At 41.5% G+C, this 22,500-nt stretch overlaps 1 protein-coding gene across 2 annotated transcripts in view; it reads left to right on the top strand.

The window, feature by feature from the left end:
- Positions 1–22,500, top strand: part of rem2 (RAS (RAD and GEM)-like GTP binding 2) — a 25,149-nt gene that overhangs the window by 847 nt on the left and 1,802 nt on the right. The window contains exons 2-5 of one of the 2 annotated variants that reach the window (XM_058647977.1): positions 2,099–2,450; positions 4,797–4,870; positions 14,148–14,325; positions 22,346–22,500. The exon at positions 22,346–22,500 is cut by the window's right edge and continues 1,802 nt beyond it. In XM_058647977.1, the coding sequence (XP_058503960.1) occupies positions 2,099–2,450; positions 4,797–4,870; positions 14,148–14,325; positions 22,346–22,500 (759 nt within the window). The remainder of the gene's footprint in view (positions 1–2,098; positions 2,451–4,796; positions 4,871–14,147; positions 14,326–22,345) is intronic. The other variant, XM_058647986.1, reaches the window with a different exon arrangement.

Genomic DNA, 22,500 nt, shown 5'->3' with positions numbered 1-22,500 from the left:
GAGGTCCTGCCTGATTAGGACCAGGTTCAGGCTGGTCTCCACGAGGTCTCTCACACACACAGTTTCTGTGTGAGGGAATCCAGTTCAGAATTTTAAGCATGTTTCATGTTTACTCTGGGGAGATTTGATAATAATCTGCTAATCTGTGCTACTCAATAGTGACTTTGTAGTAAAAAAAAAGGAAAAAAGTACAATAATGTCACAAATGACTATGAATTGACCTGAATCCATGACGTTGTACTACATTACTCAATGAAGTAATTTACTCATTCATTAATTTGTGACATTATAATGGACTCATGGTCCAGTCAACAAAACACAAACAATCCACACATCAACTACTTGTTAGTTTCTGCTGCATTGTTTGTGCTGTTTTCGTGAAAATGATTAGTCTGGGTGATTAGACTGGGTAGTTGTTAAAGGTATTAAATTGACATGTCTAGGCTAAAGACTCTTACACTCACCCTGTCAGAAGCAGTAGTCCTCATGGGGACCAAAACCTGGTTTTAATGAGGCACAACATCAATTCTAAAGAGCTGCTTAAGTTTAGGGCGAAGCTTGAAATGTGGTGAGGTTAAGGTGAGGGATAACGCTCTGTTCAAACTATCCAAACGCATGGAAGACAGTGCAGTGTCTTCAGAAGAATAGCTACACAAATCTGTGTGTGTGTGTGTGTGTGTGTGAACCATACTATTCCTCCTCCTTTATTCCTTATTTCAAATACCTGTATGCACAGACTATTCCAGTACTTGAATTGAAATCCGCCCTGCAGTGAACATGGTCTGCAGGAGTCTTATGTTCACCGGAGACGAGCGTCTTGTAAGAAGCAGCAGTCATTATGATTTGGTCGTGGAGACGGGAGAATAAAAACACTGCCCGTAGTATTAATTTTGTATTATGATCTGTTGTTTGCCCCAGTTTCTCTCTCCACAGCCGCCTGGCAAGAGAAAGAGATTAACCCCTGACACACCAGCTCAGAGTTTCCTGTTTCTGCTTGTATGGCTCCCATGAGCACCACTGACAATAAAGGCCATGCTTAATTGATTAGCTCGTTCAATTCACTTAATTGAGCTTTTTTAGTCTCTGTTTGTCTGTCTGTCTGTCTGTCTGTCTGTCTGTGTGCACGTGCATGTGTGGAGAGAGAGCAGCTGACCTACATAACTGTGTCACAAACAGCCACACCTTTATGATATGCTAAACTAAACTGTGTCCTGATAATATATACTATATTATGCTGTACTTTACATACACTACTGTACTGTACTATAGTATGCTACACTGCAATAAATTAAATTATACTCTACACTACCTCTCACAGCTAGTCTTCCTTGTGTTTCTGTAATACAGGGTTTGGTGTTCACATGTTTGTGATGTTTACAAATAGCATCGATTCCGATCATTGTAATTTATGAAGCTTTCTTTCCTTTGTGTTGGTGCCTAAATGGAGTGCAGGGTTTTTTCCCCCTAATATGTTCCTGTTATTGTGTCATTCCCCTTTAATTAAGTGCCAATACTGTACTTAGCTTTTCCAGGCAGATGCTGGGCCACAGGGGTGTCACTGGAGCTAGATTAATTGCTATATTAATATTGATGAGGATTGTCTATGGTTGACACACTGTGGCTCCTGCACACACACAACCACACACACACACACACACTATAATGAATTTTTTTGTAGCCCTGCCTCTTCTGCCTCTCCCTTGTTCCCCCTCTCCTGTCTTGCTCTGTGTCAACCCACTGTGTGTTAGGATTGTGTTATCTTGTGCCATTCTTTCAGCAGCTCCTCCTGCCACGTCTCCGTCATCTCGCTACCCCGCCCCCCCCGCCACTGTTTCCCTCCCCCGTCTCTCACGGGTTTCCCTTTGACACACTCCGTCCTTATCGGCGTCTTTCTCACGCGCCGCCACTTAACTGTCTCACCTTCATTATTATCACCACCTTTTCTCTTTACACACATTTTCCAGTGATTACTCACATGTACCGTGATAGATGCTGTTGCAGCTTGATTAGGCCCGTTAGACTATTACGAAGTGCTGCCCATTGACCTTTTTGGACCTATTTATACATCTCTGTTCTTACTGTGTTCATTTCATTCCAGTACAGTATGTTTCTCACCACGGCGCCTCCCCTCCGGCGAGGAAGCACACCTCTGCCTGTCAAACACCAGCTGCGGAGGGAAGAGGCCGTATCTGACGACTGCGATTGGATCCCGGGCTTGGAGGAGCCTGCTATGTTGCCTATCAGTGACACAGCTGTGGCTCGGGATGAGTCTTTCGGCCAGTTGGCTGCCACCCAGCCGGCGTACCAAAGCCGTGGCGGTGCATTGAGAATAGTACTTTTGGGACAGAACGGTGTTGGCAAGTCATCGCTGGCGTTGTCTTTGGCCGGGCAGTCGGACAGATCCCTCTCTGTAGACTCTGAGACGCTAGCAGGTGGTTATAGCACAGACGGTGTGTTTTTGGGTCAAAATAAATCTCAATGTATAGGAACACTAGTCATAATTAAACCATTTTTGGCAACAAATGGTTATACAGTAAGACTGATCTGGACAGGTGGAGGTTGGGGTGTTGTTGGCAAAGCTGTGCCAGTGGCAGCGGTGTGAGGCAGCATTGGTAGAGCAAGAAATTAGTGAGGAATCTTTCAATGCACTGCCTCAGAGTGAGAGTGGCTATGATTGGAACATGACTGATAGACTGCGGTCATCTGGCTGTCAGTTGATAACATCTGTGGTGTTTGACTACCATGTCCCGCATGAACTGATGCAAAGCTTCATTATCTGTATGCTAACTGCATAGATGGAGCTTATTTGTAAGCTTTGCATAGCTATATACCTCAATATGAATACATTAATAGGTTTAAATAACAATATTTTTGGCATATATCTAATTGGAGATACAATTTTATATATATATTTTGTATCTAAATTAATATAGATATTAATTAAGATACAAAAGGCAGGTAATGGTAATGTTTTTAGACTAACCTGTTTCTGACTTTTGCTACATACTCAGACTGGGACAATATGCTTTTTTTGTGATTATTATCATGAATAATTGCATTTTTCTTCTCCTCAAACCAAAATTGAATAGTACATTTCTTGAGACAGTATCCCATGAATCATATTTCCAAAATCAATGTGCAGTCAGTCTTACATTTATCTAAATTGATTGATTGATTGATTGGGACAGTGGTACATAACATGTCCAAGAGATTTTAACTCACTGAAGTGAGATGACTACAAGCAGTTTTGAGTGTCTGAAAACACAAAGTATTCACAGAAGTTAGTTGTACTGTTAAAAAGCAGCATTTAGTGAGATAAACGCTTCTTGTCACCGTCCACCCCCGCGCTGCTGGTGTATACAAACAACTGCTCTCTCAGTGAGGTCTGACAGACAACTGTGTTTGCTCAGTGACATGGTTCTCTCAGTCTCTCGCCACACTTTATCCAATCAGAAGCCAGAACTCCACAATCACTAGAGATAATCAGCTCTGCTCGTCAAACCTTCCCGCTCACCAATCAACATGTCAGTGTCACTATGCTCTCGTGACGCCTCCGAATCGCACCGTACAGTATTTACATGTGTCCATGTACCACACTACATGTGTCATAAATGGACCGAAAGCCCATTCAGTCCAAGTAGCTTGAACATGTTTTGCTGGTGGTAAATTTAGATAACATCATCGGTCAATGAGCTTCACATCAAAATAAACAACGCAATTCATCGTGTGTTTAACTGATCTTAGTTGTGAATGAATGCTCTGGCCTCACATCAGCCCCCTGACTGGAACAGCTCTCACCAATCAATACGTCTCCACCATTTAATTAGCAGTAAGAGACAGTAGAGGATTAACCACAGGAGATATGGCACACTCGTACCTTAAAATAGACATGTCGGCTATCTGTGCTGCCATGCAATTACAGGTAGTTTGTTGGGATGAAATCTCCAGGTTTGCTACAATACAAAGTACACGGTTCATCAAAGAAAGTTTTCTTTTCAATTTTAATATGAAATATAACTAGAATAGTTAATTATTTTAACGATGCACGTTGTCATCTAATCACATGGAGAAAAAAAACAACAGTGAACAATGTATTGATTTGATTAACAAGTACTGGCTGTGTCAAAGCCTGATAGATCTTAACCCTCTGTCCTTCAGAGCTCCATTGTTGTCCAGAAGCTATTAAAAAGCCATCAGTGAGTTTTTATTAGATGACATTCTTTCATTAACGTGAGCATGGACACTGTTGATAATTTTGAGTCACTCCGACGTGCAACATCCTGCTCCTGTATGAACTCACAAAAACAACACATTTTCTAAAACTGCTTGAGTAAAAATCTGTTGTTGGGAGTGTTTGTAAAAAAAAACAACTCTACTTTTTAAACAGTTACATTTTCAGAAGAAATAAATTTGGATTTGCAACTGAGCTACTAACGGGGCAGGAAAGGCGGTATGATGCTTTCCTTTTCCACACAGGCTTTTTGGGAAAAGAAATGTAGGCTACAAATATCACAAGCTTTATCCCGTTAAATTGGTGCACATCACATGTCAAAATGTTTGGAGAAGAATGTCCTCATGAATATAAAAACCCAAGAACCAGAAAATGGTTTTCAGCTCAATTTTTAAAACGTCACTTGGCCATAAAAGGAGTAGGATGAGGACATCATTAACACCCATAGGCTGTCAACATGTCCAGGCTGGATTTGACATCAGATTTTTAATGCACACCCCTGGGATTTACCAGGAGTGTCATACTAGTGTTCGCCGTGGAACTGATGTGCGTTACTCTCTTGCAGGTGAGGGCTACGAGTGCACGGTGACAGTCGACGACGAGGACAGCAAAGTCGTCGTTTTCGACAACTGGAAACAGGTGAGTTAGCGACTGAATGAGTGAATGATTTTGTAATGTTTACCTCACACTATCTCCATGTGTGGTTTGACGGCATATTCAGCCTGGGAAACAGATGTTGTAAATGGCGATTTATCTCCATCCAATTAGAAGATGAGAAGAGACGGGTAACAACAAACAGACTGCAAACAAGAGGGCACACGCCAAGGGCTCATGGAGTTTGGTGGTTTTCAGTGTATTTGGAGCCAGGAAATCTGATGGGGCGGGGGTTTGCAGAGTGGAGGGGACTTCTTGTTGTTTCCATCCAAAGAACTTCTTCAAGAACTTTTACTCCAGTTATAGGAACCTTCTCCTTTTTTTTTTTTGGTGTTCTTGCGAGTAGAACACTCCAGGTGCATTTTTGAACCGTTTGTTCAACCGAATAAACAGATCTTTTGACAACCAGCTTGCCTGAATCTGGAACCCTAATCTTCTTGAAGAAGTTCTTTGTAAGGGAAACAAGAAGAAGTCCCCTCCACTCCGCAAACAGCTAAAGCTCTCCAAATACAACAATGGCATCTCCAACTGGTGCTGGGGGTCTGTGTCACGACCAAGTGACAAGATAAACAAATGCTGACACTTGAATGTTCCACCTCTGAAGAGGGTTCCCTTCTGAAGAGGGTTCCCTTCTGAAGAGGGTTCCCTTCTTCAGTGAGGATTACAGACTACTGCCATCTGCTGGTAAGCTCAGTAACTTGCTCTCACGTAGGTGAAGTAGTAGCCTGGCTAATGCCAGACTTGATTGATTGGTTCCCTTTTTAGAAATTCTGAAGTTTGCCTATAGATGGAGTCCTTTCCAGACAAAATTAAAAATTGCGGGCAGACTGGGCTAGTGAAGAACGGAAGGGCTGGTTGCGGTGTTTGTGTCCCAGGTTCTTTTCTGGTTCCTCGCAACCTCTTGAAGCTGTCTTAAACTTTATTTTAAGGTTTTTAGATTGTGTGAAAAACATGCGTTATACGTTGTGTGTTTCTCAGAGTAGAAGGTCTTCACACAGAGAACTGGGGATGCTGCAGGAGTCACTGTGCTGTGAGAAAATCTGTCATTGGCAAAAGTGAAAATCACTGTCCTCTCTGTCCTGTCCTTGAAAATAAAATGGTGTCAAATGTGTGGCACAAATTATTTATTGAGGACTAAAATAGCATCAGAACATTTTTCCAACTGAACGGCTAAAACAAACACATTTTTGAGCAGGAAAATCACTGTCACTGACGATATGATGTGAAATGAAAAAGCATGACACTTATTACTAATAATGATGAAATGGTAGAGCATTTTTAATTAGTTGTGGCTTATACCTAATGCATCCCATTCCAGATGTCAACTCAGGCCTCAGGGACTTTCCCCTGGTTAAATTATTCATGCTATATTTAGCTCTGGGGAAGTCCACAGGAAGTTAAACTCACGTCTTCACTTTTCTACTTTTTCCTGTTATCCTCTGATTATTCTCTAGTTATCCTGTTTCTCACCTCCAATGTCGTGCCCTTGCTTCCTGCAGCTGTCATCATCTCCAAATATCACTGTCCATTTACACACTTGTTTTCTTTTTTTTGTGGCTCTTAATCGCCTCACTCCAGTTGCCCTTTGCTGCCGTGGTTAAATCTCACTGAGAGTTAATTACATTTGGTATTCTGCACTTGTTAATACAAGGCCGGCCATTAAGACTGGGGCAACAGATGCAGGACGGCGGGAGGCTTGGAATAACTCCAGGGCCGGCAGCAGTGCGGGGAAGGCAGAGAGGACTGGACAGCTTCCCAAATCATCTGCTAATTCATGTTCATGTTTCTGTGGTCATGCTCGTAGATGGAAGACTTATATATACTTATATATATATATATATATATATATATATATATATATATATATATATATATATATATATACATATATATATATACATATACATATACATACATATATGTATATATACATATATGTATGTATATGTATATATATATATATATGTATATATATATATATATATATATATATATATATATATATATATACATATATATATATATATATATATATACATATATGTACACACACACACACACACTGCACTGACTTCAATTAACCCGTCTTTGACCTTAACCATAATGAGTTAACCTTAACCTAAACACAATACAAATCTTGGCCCTTAACATAAAAAAAGTTCCTGAAATGAGGTTCTGCCCCATTAGGATCAGGTTGGTCTCCATTGGGACTACTGGTCCTGATCATCAGTCAGTGTTTAAAGTTTTTTCCTAAAGAGGTAACAAATACAGAAATACCAACACAGTTTCTGTTATAATTTTTATGTCATGCTTCAATTTAATGTCAGGATCAGAAGAAGGAGTAAGAGAAGGTATTAATGTACAAGGAATAACACATGATGGAGCATTATCACATGAGATATTGTCAACAAATCCAAACTCGAACCATTTTTTATCAAATATCTCACTGTATAAAATCATTCTTAGAAAGAATTACAGTCCTTGTAAGCACACAGTGTTTCACTCACTCTGTGAGACAGATGTGGTCCAGCTGCCTAACACACGTCTCATGGCCTTTAACTGGCACAGCTCTAACTGCCATCTCTCCCGGTCCCAAGAGGCAGAGCTTCTGGCCTTGCAGCAAGCTGCCAGTGTTCTCCGTGGGGCATCCAAACCTACACCAAGTTACCATAGCAACACACACACACACACAATCACGTATGCAGGACTGACTTAATCACTCACTCATGCATAGGATTATGCTGGAGCAGCCATCATCATTCCCCCTCTTGTAATGCAAACTGCCGAAAAAGATGAAAAACTGTTACATTCACACTCAGCGATTGTTCAGTTAAGTGATTTTTGTTTCCCGGCTCGACTCGTGATCGTTAAAGTCGAAAAGTTGGTGACCTTTTCCCAACTGCACTGCAAAAAACTGTGGGTAAGAGAGTGTTTATGTGTGCGTCCACCGTTGCCCTATTGTCAAACGTGTAAAACACAAGAACAAACACGTGCACAGCAGGCTGAGACTCACGTGATCTGCCAGATGCTGGAATGTTGTGAGCGTGTTCTGATGTCACCAGGGCTGGACGGTTTAAATAAGTCATCGGTGTGTTAAAAATAGAAACACAGGCAAACTTGACCTTGCTGGTTCACGTCCTTTTGCGCCTTTGGACCGACCGTGTCTGTGTGATGCCATGCAGCTCCAAAAAACAATAAACTGGGGTGTGCATGTTGAGATGAGATCGAGGTCACAAAAGGCCTTCTCTGTCTGAAGAGTGTTTGTATGTCTCTGCAGCTTCTGCACTAATGCATGTCTGACTGTGTTCTTTGCTCCAGTCGGTCTAAGGGTTTCCATTACTTTTTGATAACTTGAGATTTAAATATTTATAAAGGGGAAAAAAATTGCAAAGGTGCAGCCTGAGGGCTGGAGAAATGTAGGCCAGTGGTTCTTTGTGTGTATTATTCTCAGCATGCTGTGAGAGAAGCTGCTGCAGAGGAATGGATCATTTAATTTGCTGGAGCAAATTAGGAAAAAAAAAGGTGCAGGGTGTAATTTGGAAGGAGATAATTTCTGCTTGACCGCGTTCTTTCGCTCGATTAGGAGGAAAGAAAAAACATTGTCCCGCTGTGTGGTTATTGGAACAGAGACTCATTCTGATGGTGTGTCTGGAGTTTCTTCCTCGGGCATTTTTCTGTTTTGCCGTCATTTTGTTTGTTTGTTGCCTTAATCCATATCATCTCTTGTACTTTATACAGTTTTGTTTCTTTCAATCTCGGTTGTTTTTGTAAATACATGCATGCATGCGTGTTTGATGACGACAGTGCATAGGCCTCGTTGGCCCATGATGACATCAGTGGTAGCGCTGCCAATGGCTTTATAGCCAGTTCCCATGCTGGTAAGGGCAATAACTTCCTCTCATGCAGGGGCAGTTGCAGGTTGTGTTTGACTGGAACCTTTATTACCCCTGAATGTAGAACATTTCTTTCATGATTGAAACAAGAATTCCGATTGTTTAAGCTTCTTAAATGTGAATATTTTCTTCATCACTTTGCTCTGGATAACAAAGAAATCATTAAAAGTCAATCATTTTGGTTTGTGGACAAAACAAGACATTTGAGAACATCATCATTTCCAGGTTTGTCGAACACCGATTTTCTGATATTTTAAGGACCAAACAATTAATTGATTAATCGAGAAGATAATCAACAGATTAATTGATTATGAAAATAATTGCATAGTTGAAAATAGTTGCAGCTGTAGTTGTTTGTCTCTGTATGTTGGCCTTGCCATGGACAGGCGACGTGTCCCAAGCCTTTTGCCCTATGTCATCTGGGACACTTATGTTGAGGATAAAGTGGTAGACCAGGGGTGTCCAAACTTGTCCATAATTGACTTTGGACATGCCTGTTATAGACAATGAATGAATGAACGAATGAATGAATGAATGAATGAATGAATGAAAAGTGAAATTGTCTCACCATAGACAAAATAGTTATGATCAAGCGTCCAAGGTGTGTTAAATTCATACGCTGTGGGACCATGTGTGTTGTTGTCTGGACTCTTTGCTCATAGGTTAATAAACTTTTTACTTTAATAATATTTTGAACCAATAAGACAACCCTTGATGAGCAACATCCCGTTCTATCCTCCCTCTGCGGAAAGGTCAACATTCAACCCTCTAACAGCATTCCTGGTATGGCAAAGATTCACGGATTTGCTAATGGGATGCTTCAGCGGGGCAGAATCCCTGCATGCTGTCGTACTAAAGCTTGAATGTGGGTCATGCAGGGACACTCCCCTGTGTGTGTGTGTGTGTGTGTGTGTGTGTGTGTGTGTGTGTGTGTGTGTGTGTGTGTGTGTGTGTGTGTGTGTGATGTGGACATTGGCGGTCATGGCTTGCAGAAGTGAGCATGTGCGTAAGAGCACGTTTAGCCAGTGCAGGCCAGATGGACTCTGTGATACATTTCCTTAGGGAAATGTTGTCATTGTGCAGAGAACAAACTCACTAAGTCAGCATTCTGCACTAAGCTTTATCCACTTATCAGATTTTGACTTAGCTATAGAGCAAGGAGATCCTCCCTTCCTTCCTTCCTTCCTTCTTTCTTTTTCTCTGTCTCTGCCAATCCTTTTATTTATCACCCATGCATCTATATTGATCTGCCTGCTGCTCTCTGACAGGCAGCCACACAGGACATGATTCAAAGTGGCAGATGTGCACAGAGTGCATGTGTTTGCTTTTGATTAAAAAAAAACCCCAATGGTAGCATGACATGTATTTATTTGTGCATGTTTGCAGTGCACAAGCAGGTGGGGATATGTTTGACCTCACGTTACCATGTACAGTAAAGGCCTTAAGCTGCTTTGCTCATGCATCTCATGCTGCAAAGGAAATAATGTGGCAGCCGGTTTAGTGCAATAGTTCAGGCTGCGTTTTCTAAGCAGGGGGAGCTTTGTGAGGGAAATATTAACACAAACACTCAATAAAGAGGCCTTATGCTGTGTTTTCTGCCTTTTCTAAATAGTCCTGGTGCTTGCACAGCCTCAGCATGTTATGCAAATGATTTCTGATTCATTGTCCTCGTGGTTAATGTAACTGATGTAGTGCCAGCTCTAGCATGCTGGTGTTGGACTGTGTTTTTGAGTGCATCTTAATGTACTCCGCCTGTGTGTGTGTGTGCACACGTCTGCATAATGTATGCCGTCTCTGTGCATATTAAAAGGCGTTGTGAAGCGTTCAAGTTCATTCCAGTTTAGCGGGATATTGAAGGCAGTGTTCCAGGTCAGGGCTGCAGAAAAAGCCGCGCCAAGTCACGTCTCTGCACACCGTGCTTTCTATCATGACTTATTGAATGTGCTCGTCTTATCTGTGCAAGAAAGAGGGGGGAAAGTGCCTGGCCTGTGACCCCCGTCTCTGTCTTCGCACACAACAGGATGGTACTGTTGTGAGCCATGTTGTGTGGCGCCTTGAAATGGTTCACCTAGATTTGACTGAATTCAGATAGAAGGGAAGCTGAAGCCTCATGGATCGTCTATTACAGATGCATCTGTAATATGGCCCCATTTTTCAGCCAAGCAACAGACCCTGCAGCTCAGAAGTAATGAAGATATATTTAAAGCAGTTTAGAAAATGTGTTGCCAACATTTTTTCCACCAGAGAGATTTTTTTTCTCCTGGTGCAAATGTTTTTTTTACTCATACTTATTTGTTACTCTCACTGCCTCAGTTTTTATTTCAGCCCTCGTGGTTCAGAATCAGTGACATCGCGAAACATTAGACTGTTAGAAATGACGGGGCAACAAACGGAGACATTATAGCGATGGCATCTGAAGCAATTTTCGTCATCCCTGAAATTAGGGGCGAGTAGATTCGATACTCGGCATCGGTTTTGTTCCTGTAATGGCAAAAATGGATGTGTTCCATAAATGCTTCACTAAACATAGGCACCATGCTGTAAATGTGTGCAGCACAAATGTGTTCTTAATGCTGAAGTGTTTTGGGACTATTGAACTGATATTGATATTCAAAGCTTTTGTATCAGACACACAAAAAAGTCCATCCCATAAATGAAATATGATTATTCAGTCACGGTTAATTAATATTAGCTAAGATGAGCTCTACGCTTAGGTAAATGGACAGAATGGTGCATGTGAGTAACACTCAGGAAGTGACATTTTCCCAGAAACCCCATAATTACAGAGTAAATGGCCCAATCAGCAGGATGAATACTTATGTGCGCTGATGATTTAATGAATATCTTTCCTGAATGCTTGGTGATTTGTTGAGTATATGTGAGCCTTGCTTTTGTGTTTGTGTGTTTGTATGGGAAGAGTAGGTATTGACAGATGGCCGCTCTGTGAGACAGGGAGCTGCTTAATCTGGAGACACACACACACACAGAGTTGGCACTGTGTTGGGTTGTTCTAGCTCTTTTCAATAAAGAGGCGTATTTACTGGGTCCCAGTTTTCTTCCCAGAGCGTTCCATCACACTGCTAATCGATGTCCACTCTGTGTTCTCCTTCGCTTAGAGAGATTAGGTCTCTCCTCCTTGACTTTGTCTCCTTGCTGTTGTTTCCTTGCTTCCTCAGTCCCTCAGTCGGACTGTGGCAGGTGGTGGACTTGTGTTTCCGTGCCATTGGCTCCTCTCCTCGTTTCTCCTTCTCCCTCTTGTTTTCCCCTGAGCGCCGACAAACCTCCAGTGCCAAGGCACTTCCAGTGAATTTCCTACTCTGGGCTCTGGTCTCATAGCACTGGGTCGTGTGAGAAGAGGTGAATTTTTTCTGAAACTCTCTTGAGGGCACGAATTTAGCTCGAGGCCTGCGGATGTGGGGCAAGGTCGTCCATGCACCCACACACACACACACACAGTGACTTCAGAGGACGTTACATTCATGGAGACTTACTTTAAACTTAACTTAAACTACTGACCTAACCCTTCATGTATGCATGTCTTAAAATGTAATAATTAAAATGATGGAGACTTGCTTTTTGTCCCCATAAGACAAGTGACTGTGTAAACAGATTTAGGTCCCCACAACATGAGTAATACCTTGAACATACACACTCTGTCTCTCTCACTCACACACACACACACAGACAGACAGACATTACGCAGTCTAAGCCTAAAAGACAGATTAGGTTATCTGGTGGAAATAACATGTTTTATATTGATTCACTCACCACTATTTATGACCTCAGTGTCCTATTTTTAGTTGAACTATATCTTGAATGTTTTTGCAGTTCAACGGATCCCAAATTATGTTTTTGAAAGAACACAAAATTGAAAGATGGATATTTAAAGCCACAGAGAGCCTGCAAATGACATTTTACCAACACTGTCTGAGGTTGTCTGCAATAAAGTCAAGAGAAAAGACGCCAGATTCCAGCATTTTCCCACAATACTGGAAAAATGTCGTCTTTGGGAGAAAAATACTCGACGTTAGAGACTAAAACTGTTATTCTAACCCTTATTCTAACCTCACAGCCTGAAGCAACTTTATTAACTCCACACTAACCCAAACCAGGGGAATCCAAGGTTCTCGAAAACATCAAACTTCTTCCAGGTGGATTATTTGAAGAAATTCTGTATCGCAGAAAAACTTATTTTGTAGAATTATTGCAGCACTGGCTCAAGCAGATATGACCTCGTCAGACAGAGTGTGAAAATACTCCTGGATATTTCTAGGATGTATTTTTGGGCATTTGAAAGCAGTGGGAATATATTTTTGACAGTTTTTGACTGTAAACACATTATTGATGCACTGATCACCTTGAAGCTTTTCAAAACTCTCGGTTTACACGTTAATCTGACATTAAACTGACAGGTGCATTTCTTTGGAGGTTACAAAAAGTACTACTAGTATTACTGGGGCAATTAGAGTCCAGTTGAGTTATTACTGTACCAGAGAGTCTTTGTTCCACAGTAATCTGCCATTCCTGAGCCAAAAGTTAAGGAGAGTTGGGGTTTTAATTGGGTTTGTCTATATGGGCAACACCTATAAAATTGTGTTAATTGTTTTTTAAAGTCTGTAAAACAAATTTATAGAAAAGAAGGCACAACTTTGATGTAAATAAAAATTAGCTTTTGTCGCTGAGCCCTGGACATGACAAGGTAAAAAATAATAATAAATTGTGCCCACGAAATACTATTATTAATTAATAAAATCATCTTCCTGGACAGTTGGGTAAGCAAATCGAGCGCACCCCCTTTAAGGTCAAAGGTAGAGGCAGTAGAGGGGCTTATTTATACATGAATAATAAAAAAAAAGGCTGATGGGAGAGAGAATGAGACTGTGAGTGAGGACAATGATGGTCCCAGGCTGTTTCACGCTGCTGTGTTTTGCTGAAGCCACTCGCGCAAAATGAGCTTCTGTGACAGTGATTCCCAGCGGGGTGTTGGTGGTCACTGTTAAAAGGGTCAGGATATTCAAAGTGAAGCGTGCTGTGCATACAGTTAACTTGAGCCCGGCCTGCTTAGTGTCCTCTCGTGGGACAGCGATAAAAACTTAAGTGCCGCCTGCCCGGCATTGGCATTAATGTCCTCATTGGCTACGTTCCCACACAGCAGAGCAGGGACTTGAAGAGGGATGTTTTAAATTTCACATGCAAGGTATAATTGCCAGCTTGTGGGTGACATAAAACCATTCTTGTGTGATGTGTCACAGCTACCTGACATTCCACACCTATTCACTTGTCACTGGATCTCTCCTGTGAGTCTGCTTTAGTGATCCGTGCCGTCGAGGTGTTCATTTATTAATGGCTGTGTGTGTTTCTGTCCCCAGGACTTGTCCACTTTGCAGTGCGATGTGTGTATCCTGGTCTTCTCGGTGACTGACAGGCGGAGTTTCCACCGCACCGCCCAGCTCCGCCTCCTCCTCAGGGAGTCCCAGCCACAAACACCAATCATCCTGGTGGGCAACAAGAGTGACCTAGTTCGCTCCCGTGAAATCAGCTCAGAGGGTATGTAAGAGGGAGGCAAGCTGGTCTCTAATGAAAACCTCTCAGACCCACAGGTAACTGACTCTGCACTTGATCATTTTCTGTCACATCAAGCTCAGCTACTGTAGCTGGACACAGGTGGTTGTTCTTGATTTCTCTCGTGAACGCACTAAGAGGACTCAATACAGAAACGGCAATTAGCCTCGCTGTTAGTTTACCTCGGAGGCCGCTTGCCGTTCTGCATTAAAAAAAAAATCTCCTGCAGTCAGGAAAGCACATCTCCATAGACCACCATTGTGAAAGAGACATTTTAAAACTGTGATACAAGAAAATGATTGTTTTTTTGTTTTTTTAGTGTGATTGTGCACGTGCATATGTAGCAGACGCTATAGACCTTTGGGTTACAGTCATTTACTGTTATGTTATAACGATGAGCAGTGTTCATAAGGATACATGGTAATAAGAGAGCAAGTGAAAGTGTGTCTGCTCTGAGCAGCCTTTTTCCACTTTCAGCTGTCTTTATTTTAACACTTTTTAGAGAGGGTATCAGAGAGGTTTTTTTAGGTTTGGTGACCTTTTGGCAATTTCGAAACTGCTGTGTTTGAGTAACGGCTGGCAACCCGTGTGTCAACATGGTTTGAGCTGTGGTATTGGATCAGTGGCCAAAACGCCAACACAGTTTCTAAAACAAATGTTATTTTGTGGATATAAAGGTTGCACCATTGCTATGAGTGTTTCCCGGTAATATATCAAGGTCATTGTATGTCTTAATATAATGTGTCTTTCCATAAAGCACCATTAAAATCAGAATGATTAGGGAAAGTTGAGCCTCTTTTATTCCCAAACCTCGTATGTTTGGAGAGTGGGAAGGAAAACCAGAGACTCAGTTGGTTTCAGAGTAATGCTGAATTGAAGTCAGTTAAAAAAAGACTCGGGCAACGTCCAACAAAAGGTCGTACAATGTTGCTTTAATGCATTGTCTCGCGGGGCACGATGGAATTGAACATTTAACTTTTGACTGCTTTTGACTGATGTCAAAAACCCTGTGTTTCAACCACTACCACTAAGCATTTAAAGCTGTCACCCTTGAAATTATATACTGTGCTTCTGTGCCATGGGAGAACTGACAGCCTGACAGGCAATACAACAATAACTGCAAAAGGGGAGCAGGGTTTAGGACATGGTTTCTGCCCAGGCTAGAAATGATGAACACATAGCAGGCTGCTGGGTGACTGATGCAAGAAATGAAAAACACAAGGAAGATTTGAAATGCTCTCTCTTGATACCTCAGTTATATGCCTTTCAAGGAACTCTCCAAGGGGAAAATTTCTTGTAATCTGCTGGCTATTGATGTGTTTTCTTCTCGGTTATAATGGAGAAGAGTAGCTACGTGCTCAAAATGTGAATGTGTATTTAACGGAGACACAAACAAATGTTGACATTCTCCCCAAGAGAACAATTGTCGTGTGCTTTGTACAATCACTCATCTCTCTCTTCCATTTATTCCTGTTTTTTTTTTGTTTTTTTGCTCTATTCTCATCCATCGCTCTATCCATAAATATTTCTATTTATGCCCGCATGGCATCCATTAAACGGTCCTCTTGGGGCAACTTGCTTTGATCGGCGAAATCAATGTTGCCGCCGTTTACAATATTCAGACATAAGCGCCCTGTTGTGAAGGTTCTTATGTGAAGAAAATTGAATCATTTGTTATTGTTTTGGCATTATACCCCTTTGAATATTAGCGCAAATAATTAGGATTTATTTTAAAGGAATTTACTAAAAAAAGATGTATTACTAAAAAGAAGTAAACAGAGTACAGAATGTATAAGAATGTGCACTACATAGTCTTATATTCTCTTTTTTTCAGCACAACCTATAGGCAATCTGATCTTTATAAACACACCTGAGCAAAAACTACTCCAAATGTTTAAAATCGTATTGAATTTGTGAAATTTGGCTCATTTTTATGAACAAAAAGAAAAGAAAAAGCGGTCTTATTTTGTGACTGCTGCACATTTACTGCTACTTTATAGCACGACAAAATAACAGAACTGTTCCCCTTCCACCCTGCAAACAGTGTTGCACCATGACTCACAGAAATCATCCAGTTATCATGTTAGCAGCCAATTTATCACACATCAAACTCAATGGCGGGTGGAAGTATGGATTTCCAGGTCCAAATTAAACCACATAATTATAACTCCGAATAAACAAGAAATCAGAGTACAGATCTCCACATTCAGAGTTTCTCTAAATAAATAATTATTGGGATGAATAGTTAATGCGGTCGATTATTTATGTACAAGTTAAATAAAATGTACATGAGATTTGTTTTTGATTTGATTCCGGGAATTATTCATGAGTTGATCTCTGTCAAGAAATCCTTATTCCATCAAGTTTAATCGTCCAATAGGATGAATATATATGCGTCTAAAACTAAATAAAAAAAACCTTGTCGATCACTCACTTCACTCTGGTAACGATCGCTGTTAAACAGCAAGTTTTGTAGATGTTTTTATTTTGTTTACCTTTTGGCGTGGCACGAAACAACAATTGAAGATGTAACACAAACACACAGAGACGTCAGGCAGGTTATAATTCCACTGGACACTATGAGTGAATTATTATGAAGCATGTCTGGAATTAGAACTGGTGCAGAGCAGCTACATGCGACCTAGATTTGAACTTGTATGTATGGTTTATGCAGCCTTGTCATTAGACCATATGTTGACATTTATGCGTGTGTGTGTGTGTGTATGTGTAAACGTGCATATCAACATGATTACAGTTTAACTGCTTATGGTGCTTTTAGCTAATATGAAGAAATGAGGGTGTTTATATCCATCCCCCGTTTATGACTACGCTTGTGTTTATCTCTTTGTTAGGAAAAGATTGTGGATTGCACATTTACATTATAATCATTATAATTAAAATAACAGAGGCTTTTATTCAAAGCGACGTACAAGCAATAGGAAACATTTAATGTGAATAGGAAATATTCATGAAAAACTGCAATACTGTACAGTCAGAGAATATCCAATAGAGTTACAGCACAATGAGAGACTGTCAGAAGGAAAATTATTCATAAGTGTGAGATAGAAGGAATGTGCCGGAGTAGAAAGTGCTCAAGACAAGTTAGGGTTAAATAGTGAGCAATGTTAAGAGATATCGGGGAGAAGGTTCTTCAAACAGAAGAGATTTCAATTGTGTCTTGAAGATAGAGTGGGGCAGATAACCGCGGCCTGTGCCTGGAGTTGGGTGACATTCTGAGTCAAGTTGAGCTAAAGTTTCTCAAGTTACTACTATGGTCAGAGAAGAATGGTCGCTTATCCAGCATGATACCCACGTTTCTTTCCAGCCTTGTTTGTGGTAATGAAAGAACAGGTGGTTTTTGATGCTGAGGTTGTGTGAGAGGGAATGTTTGGTTGTGCAAGACCTCACTTCTCGAGAGGTTTAGCTCAGGGTTGTGTTCCTTCGGCAGTGTAGCTACTGTATGTCTGCAAGACAAACTGAAATCCAAGCCAAGACTTTGGAACTGTCTAACAGAAGTGAGAGATAACGTTGGGTATCATCAGCATAGAAGTGGTGAAGCGAAACCATGCTAGCGAATGATTGGACCTAAGCAAGTACCGTAAATGGCAAAGAGAATGGGCCCCGGTACTGAGCCTTGGGTAACTCCAGTAGGAAGGGCATAGGACGAGGAGGTTTCTCCTCATTGTGAAGCTCCTTTTCAGAATTTTTCTTTAAAAAAGAAATTCATGTGACAAGATGGTAAAGGTCGACTTACTCAAGCTAGTCCAGTTGCCTATAACTTACTCCAAAAGATTAATGTGACACTTTTTTGCCAAAATGTCACATTTGAGCACGTTTTCTGTGCAGAGTGACCAAATGTTTTGTTTCCCATGGTTTGTAGAAAGAATAACAACACAAATGTTTTTGTCAGGGGGACCAGCTGGTATATTTGGTGTATACGTTTGAATTCAAAAGTTCATCCCAAAGCAAATGTTTATTTTCTGGTAGTCTCACATCATTAACATGAGGGCCACTTTTTTTCTGCAGCTGTAAACATTTTCTTATCCTCTCTTATCTTATCCTCTGGAGGGTGACTTCCATCTCTGCTCTGTCCCTCAGCTCCAACTGTGCTTCTGTTGTGTTGTTTTTCTTTCTTTTTTTTTCCCCAGATCACAACTGTGTTGAGTTATCTCCCTCTTACAGGACGCCGCTGTTACTGTACCGACTGTATGTGCGTTTGTACTCGACACGCGTGCACACGGACACAGAGAATGTACAGACAAGCCCTCGCGTCTTTCCAATTTTCTTGAGGCTGGTTCATTCTGAGGTCCGTGATAAGAGGGATGTGATGAGCAGCAGTGACGGAGACAAGGACAAATGTATAGAGCAGTGTGTGGAGATGAATGTGTCTTGTTTTGTTGTCCTTGAAAGAAGCAGAGCTTTCACTCCTTCAGGATCCTTCCTCACAAAAGAACCGGCTGTGACGTCACCCATAAGAATCTCAACTCCCATTTTGACGCCTCCAGAATCGTGATTTGACAAGCAGCCCTAATTATTTCTAACGATTGTACTTTTTGACTTTAGCTCTATATTTTAGACTATCTTGCCTTTAGTCGGTGGAGACATGGAAAAAGAGCCAATAACATGACTTCATCCATCCATCCATAACGCTGAAGGTCAAGGGGGGAGCTGCAACCAATCCCAGCTGACATTGTGCGAGAGGCAGAGTAATCCCTGGACAGGTCAGGTCACAGGAACCAATGTACAGAGACAAACATCCATCCATCATGTCACTGTGTGCTTGCTCCATGTAAAGCTGGAAACCCTCCTTACTCTATTTTATTATTTACTTTATTTATTTTATTTATTTCTATTTTAGGACAGTTTGAGTTTATTTGCCCTCTAGTGGTCACACTGTACTTCATACACTTCTAATGTTAGAACGTTTAGTCTGCTGTAGAAACACGAATCATTTTGTTTATGTGAAAGTGACAATGCACTAACACACGTTGTATATCAAGTTAGATTTAGGATTGACCTCAGTCTTGAAGTGTGAAGGTTTGAGACTACAGGAGCCAGATGAGAGGATACTGTTGGTTAAACGTTTGTGTGCATCGGCTGTCGACTTGTTTTCTGCCTTGGGTTGTGCCTCATAACACGAGTGGGGGGGGGGGGGGGGGGGGGGGAGGAGGGAGGTGAGGAGCAAGTAATGAGCGAGGCCTTTGCTCAGCACATTTTTCTCCCTTTATAACGACACACGGGAGCATCAAAGTGGTCAGGGCCATGGAAATATTTCCTCCTTGTTCCCGGGGCGCCTGACACGGATGTTCCTGTGTTGTCTCTCCACAAACCACATGTGTTTTCTCTGAGATATGTGAGCCCGACAGAGGGAGCTGACCGACCTGCTCAGCTCGCTAACATTCTCCTTAAAGAAGGAGCGGGGAGCCGGCGCGGCTCACAGTGCTGAAGTCGTAAAAAGTCTATTTATGGCATGTGCTGTGACACTTTTATTCTGCCATCTCTCAACCCCCCCCCCCCAGCTACATCTCTGTGTCACTCATTAACACATACAGTGATACACTCGCTGTCACACGGGGAACATATTGATCATTTGGTTAATACAGCTGTGGCGCTCTGTCTCTGCTCCTCAGGTCCTTAAACAATGTGCACTCTGGCTCCGTTTGCTTAGTCGACATTCTTTCTGTCCATCTATCTCCACGTATGTCTTTCTCCTCCCTCTTCTTTTAGTATGATTCAGCCCTTGATTCCTCTCCTCTTATTAAGCTCCTCTTGCCTCATCTCCTTTCCTCTCCTTGCCTGTTCTTCTGGTTTCCCCTACACTTGTGCTCCTCTCCCTCTCCTTGTTTTGTATCCTCCTGTTTTCCTCTCTGTTTTGAATTGTGGCACATGAGCAGCTCCGTGTCTTTACTCGTATGTTGATCTCGATGGCTGCAAAGTGAATCAAATATTGTTATATCCACATCATCAACATATGCGATGCAAAAGATGTGGACGTCTTACAAAGATTGCTTCATTTCATTTGTTATGCATGTGGATGGTTTCTTGTGCCGTTTCCTTTGTTTTGTTTCATGATTTTCATCCCGAAAAATCATCCAACAACAAACATGCATACTTGGTGAATAGAGAATTGGACATTGTAGTTGGATTTAAATGTTAAATGTTCACTTTTAATGTGTTTTCAGTTCGATTTATTTCAATAAAACCAATTTTCCATTCATTTTTCAGTGAAGACATTAACAAGTATAATTAGAGAAAAAGATAAAAAAAAATCCCTTCAAATTATAACCTTCCTCTCTCCTTCTCCTTTTCCCCAAACATTCTTTGTTGTATAGACTTGATTCAATTCAATCATCTGATGGAGGGATTAGGATTAAATGCGTTGATCTGATTTGGGATTTGTCTTTTTCCTCCCACTCGTTCCTCGTCCACTTTGAGGTGACACTGTTGTCGGTTGACAGCTGCTCTGTGGGAGGATTATTGCACCCAGATCCAACTTTGTTCAGCGAGGTTTACCTGTGTAACATCAGTGTTTTTCTGTGTAAATGAAGACAAAATCAGATTAACTCAACGCCAATCACTCAAATTTCATAGATCAATAGCATTTGATTGTCATATTTGGATATTTCATATAAAGCAACAGTAGGCAGGATCAAAAGAGTAAACCATGTTGAATTTATGAGTTTAAACAAGAGATTTTGTGTCCGCGAAATCATTTCCCCCAAAACTAATTCACTGAAGGAGAAAAAAACCAAAACGTTGTTTCAGGTTCATGCAGTTCAGGTTTTATAGAGTTGTTATGAATCACAGTAATGGGTTTCTGTGCACGCAGCTGCTTATGACGCTTCCAGATAGCGACTCTGAGCACAAACCTTCAGTATGTGAGCAGACGGGGAAGGCTGTGTGCTGCCGAGTGATGTGTATCTGTCAGCTTTCCTTATCATAGCGGCTTGTTTGACCAGCGACAATCGGGCGCTTTTAGCTGAGATACTGAGTCTTTTCAACAACACGCTTAGTCACCTGCTCTTATCCGGACACAGTCACACTGAGAGGAGCTGCAGCCCAGAGATTTGAGCTCATACAACTCAGCTATTGACGACATTAACCCCATCCTGACATTGATTATTTCTCTCTCACGTTCTCGTCACGCGATGCATCTCTCTTTACAGACCTTGCTTACTGAAACATTTACGTGATATTTAAGGCTAAAGGATTGCACAGAATGCTACTTGTTTTTCTTTTTCCGATATCTGATACAGTGAATTTGACCCGTGTCGGACAGATACCGTTCCTGGGTATGAGATCACGTCTACTTTAAACTGAAACGGTGAACGGTAAATGATCTGTTTATTTTGTTGACTGTTAAATACCTCATGTCATTGAGCAAACGTGGTTTGATGAATTCCCTTTTTCCAGTAATGGCCAGAACGGAGACATGGAGACAAATCTATTGACAAACAAGCTGTTGCTTTTTCACTCACTCTCACTTTATTGACTTTTCAATCGTCCATCGTCTGTGGACGGAGTTAATAATACAATAATAATAATAATTTGGCAAAATCCACCTACTCCACCACCATCCACCAAAACATGTTGAATTTGTAAACAAATAATTACTGATTTTCCGTATAGTTTGAATACTACATCACAATTCTAGATATTGCACGTCCCGTGATGACGACCTCTCTCTCTCGCAGTCCTGGTTAATAAGGCAGTGCTGTAAATTGCATCAGTTTGTCTCCATTTGGTGCATAAGGAGTGACAAAGCAAGAGTTTATCAGAGTTTCCAAAAGCAGCTGTGAGTGAGCTGCTGATGGAGAGATGTTTGTTTCGTGGTGACACTCATTGCAATCCGGCTGGATGGCAGCCATGCACTGGATGGTTTACTGGTTTCATTATCTAATCTAACGTTTAATACTACGGCCTCTAATTGTCATTTGCAGCTGCCAGCGTGTGTGTGAAGCCTGAATTACTTCAATTGTGACAAATCCTTCTCCTCTCTCACCAGAGGCCCAGTCCAGCGCGATGATGTTCGACGGTATCTACCTGGAGCTCTCAGCCTCCCTGGAGCACGGCACCAACGAGCTACTGGAGGCGGCCGTTCGCTCTGCGAGGGGTGACTGTGTCGGCCCCGGCTGGACCGACGGGGACCCCGGGTCGGCC

The sequence above is a fragment of the Solea solea genome, chromosome 1, assembly GCF_958295425.1.
Source record: "Solea solea chromosome 1, fSolSol10.1, whole genome shotgun sequence".
Classification (NCBI taxonomy): domain Eukaryota; kingdom Metazoa; phylum Chordata; class Actinopteri; order Pleuronectiformes; family Soleidae; genus Solea; species Solea solea.
Note: the sequence above shows the minus strand (reverse complement) of the source record. Positions and strands in the feature narration are given on the sequence as shown.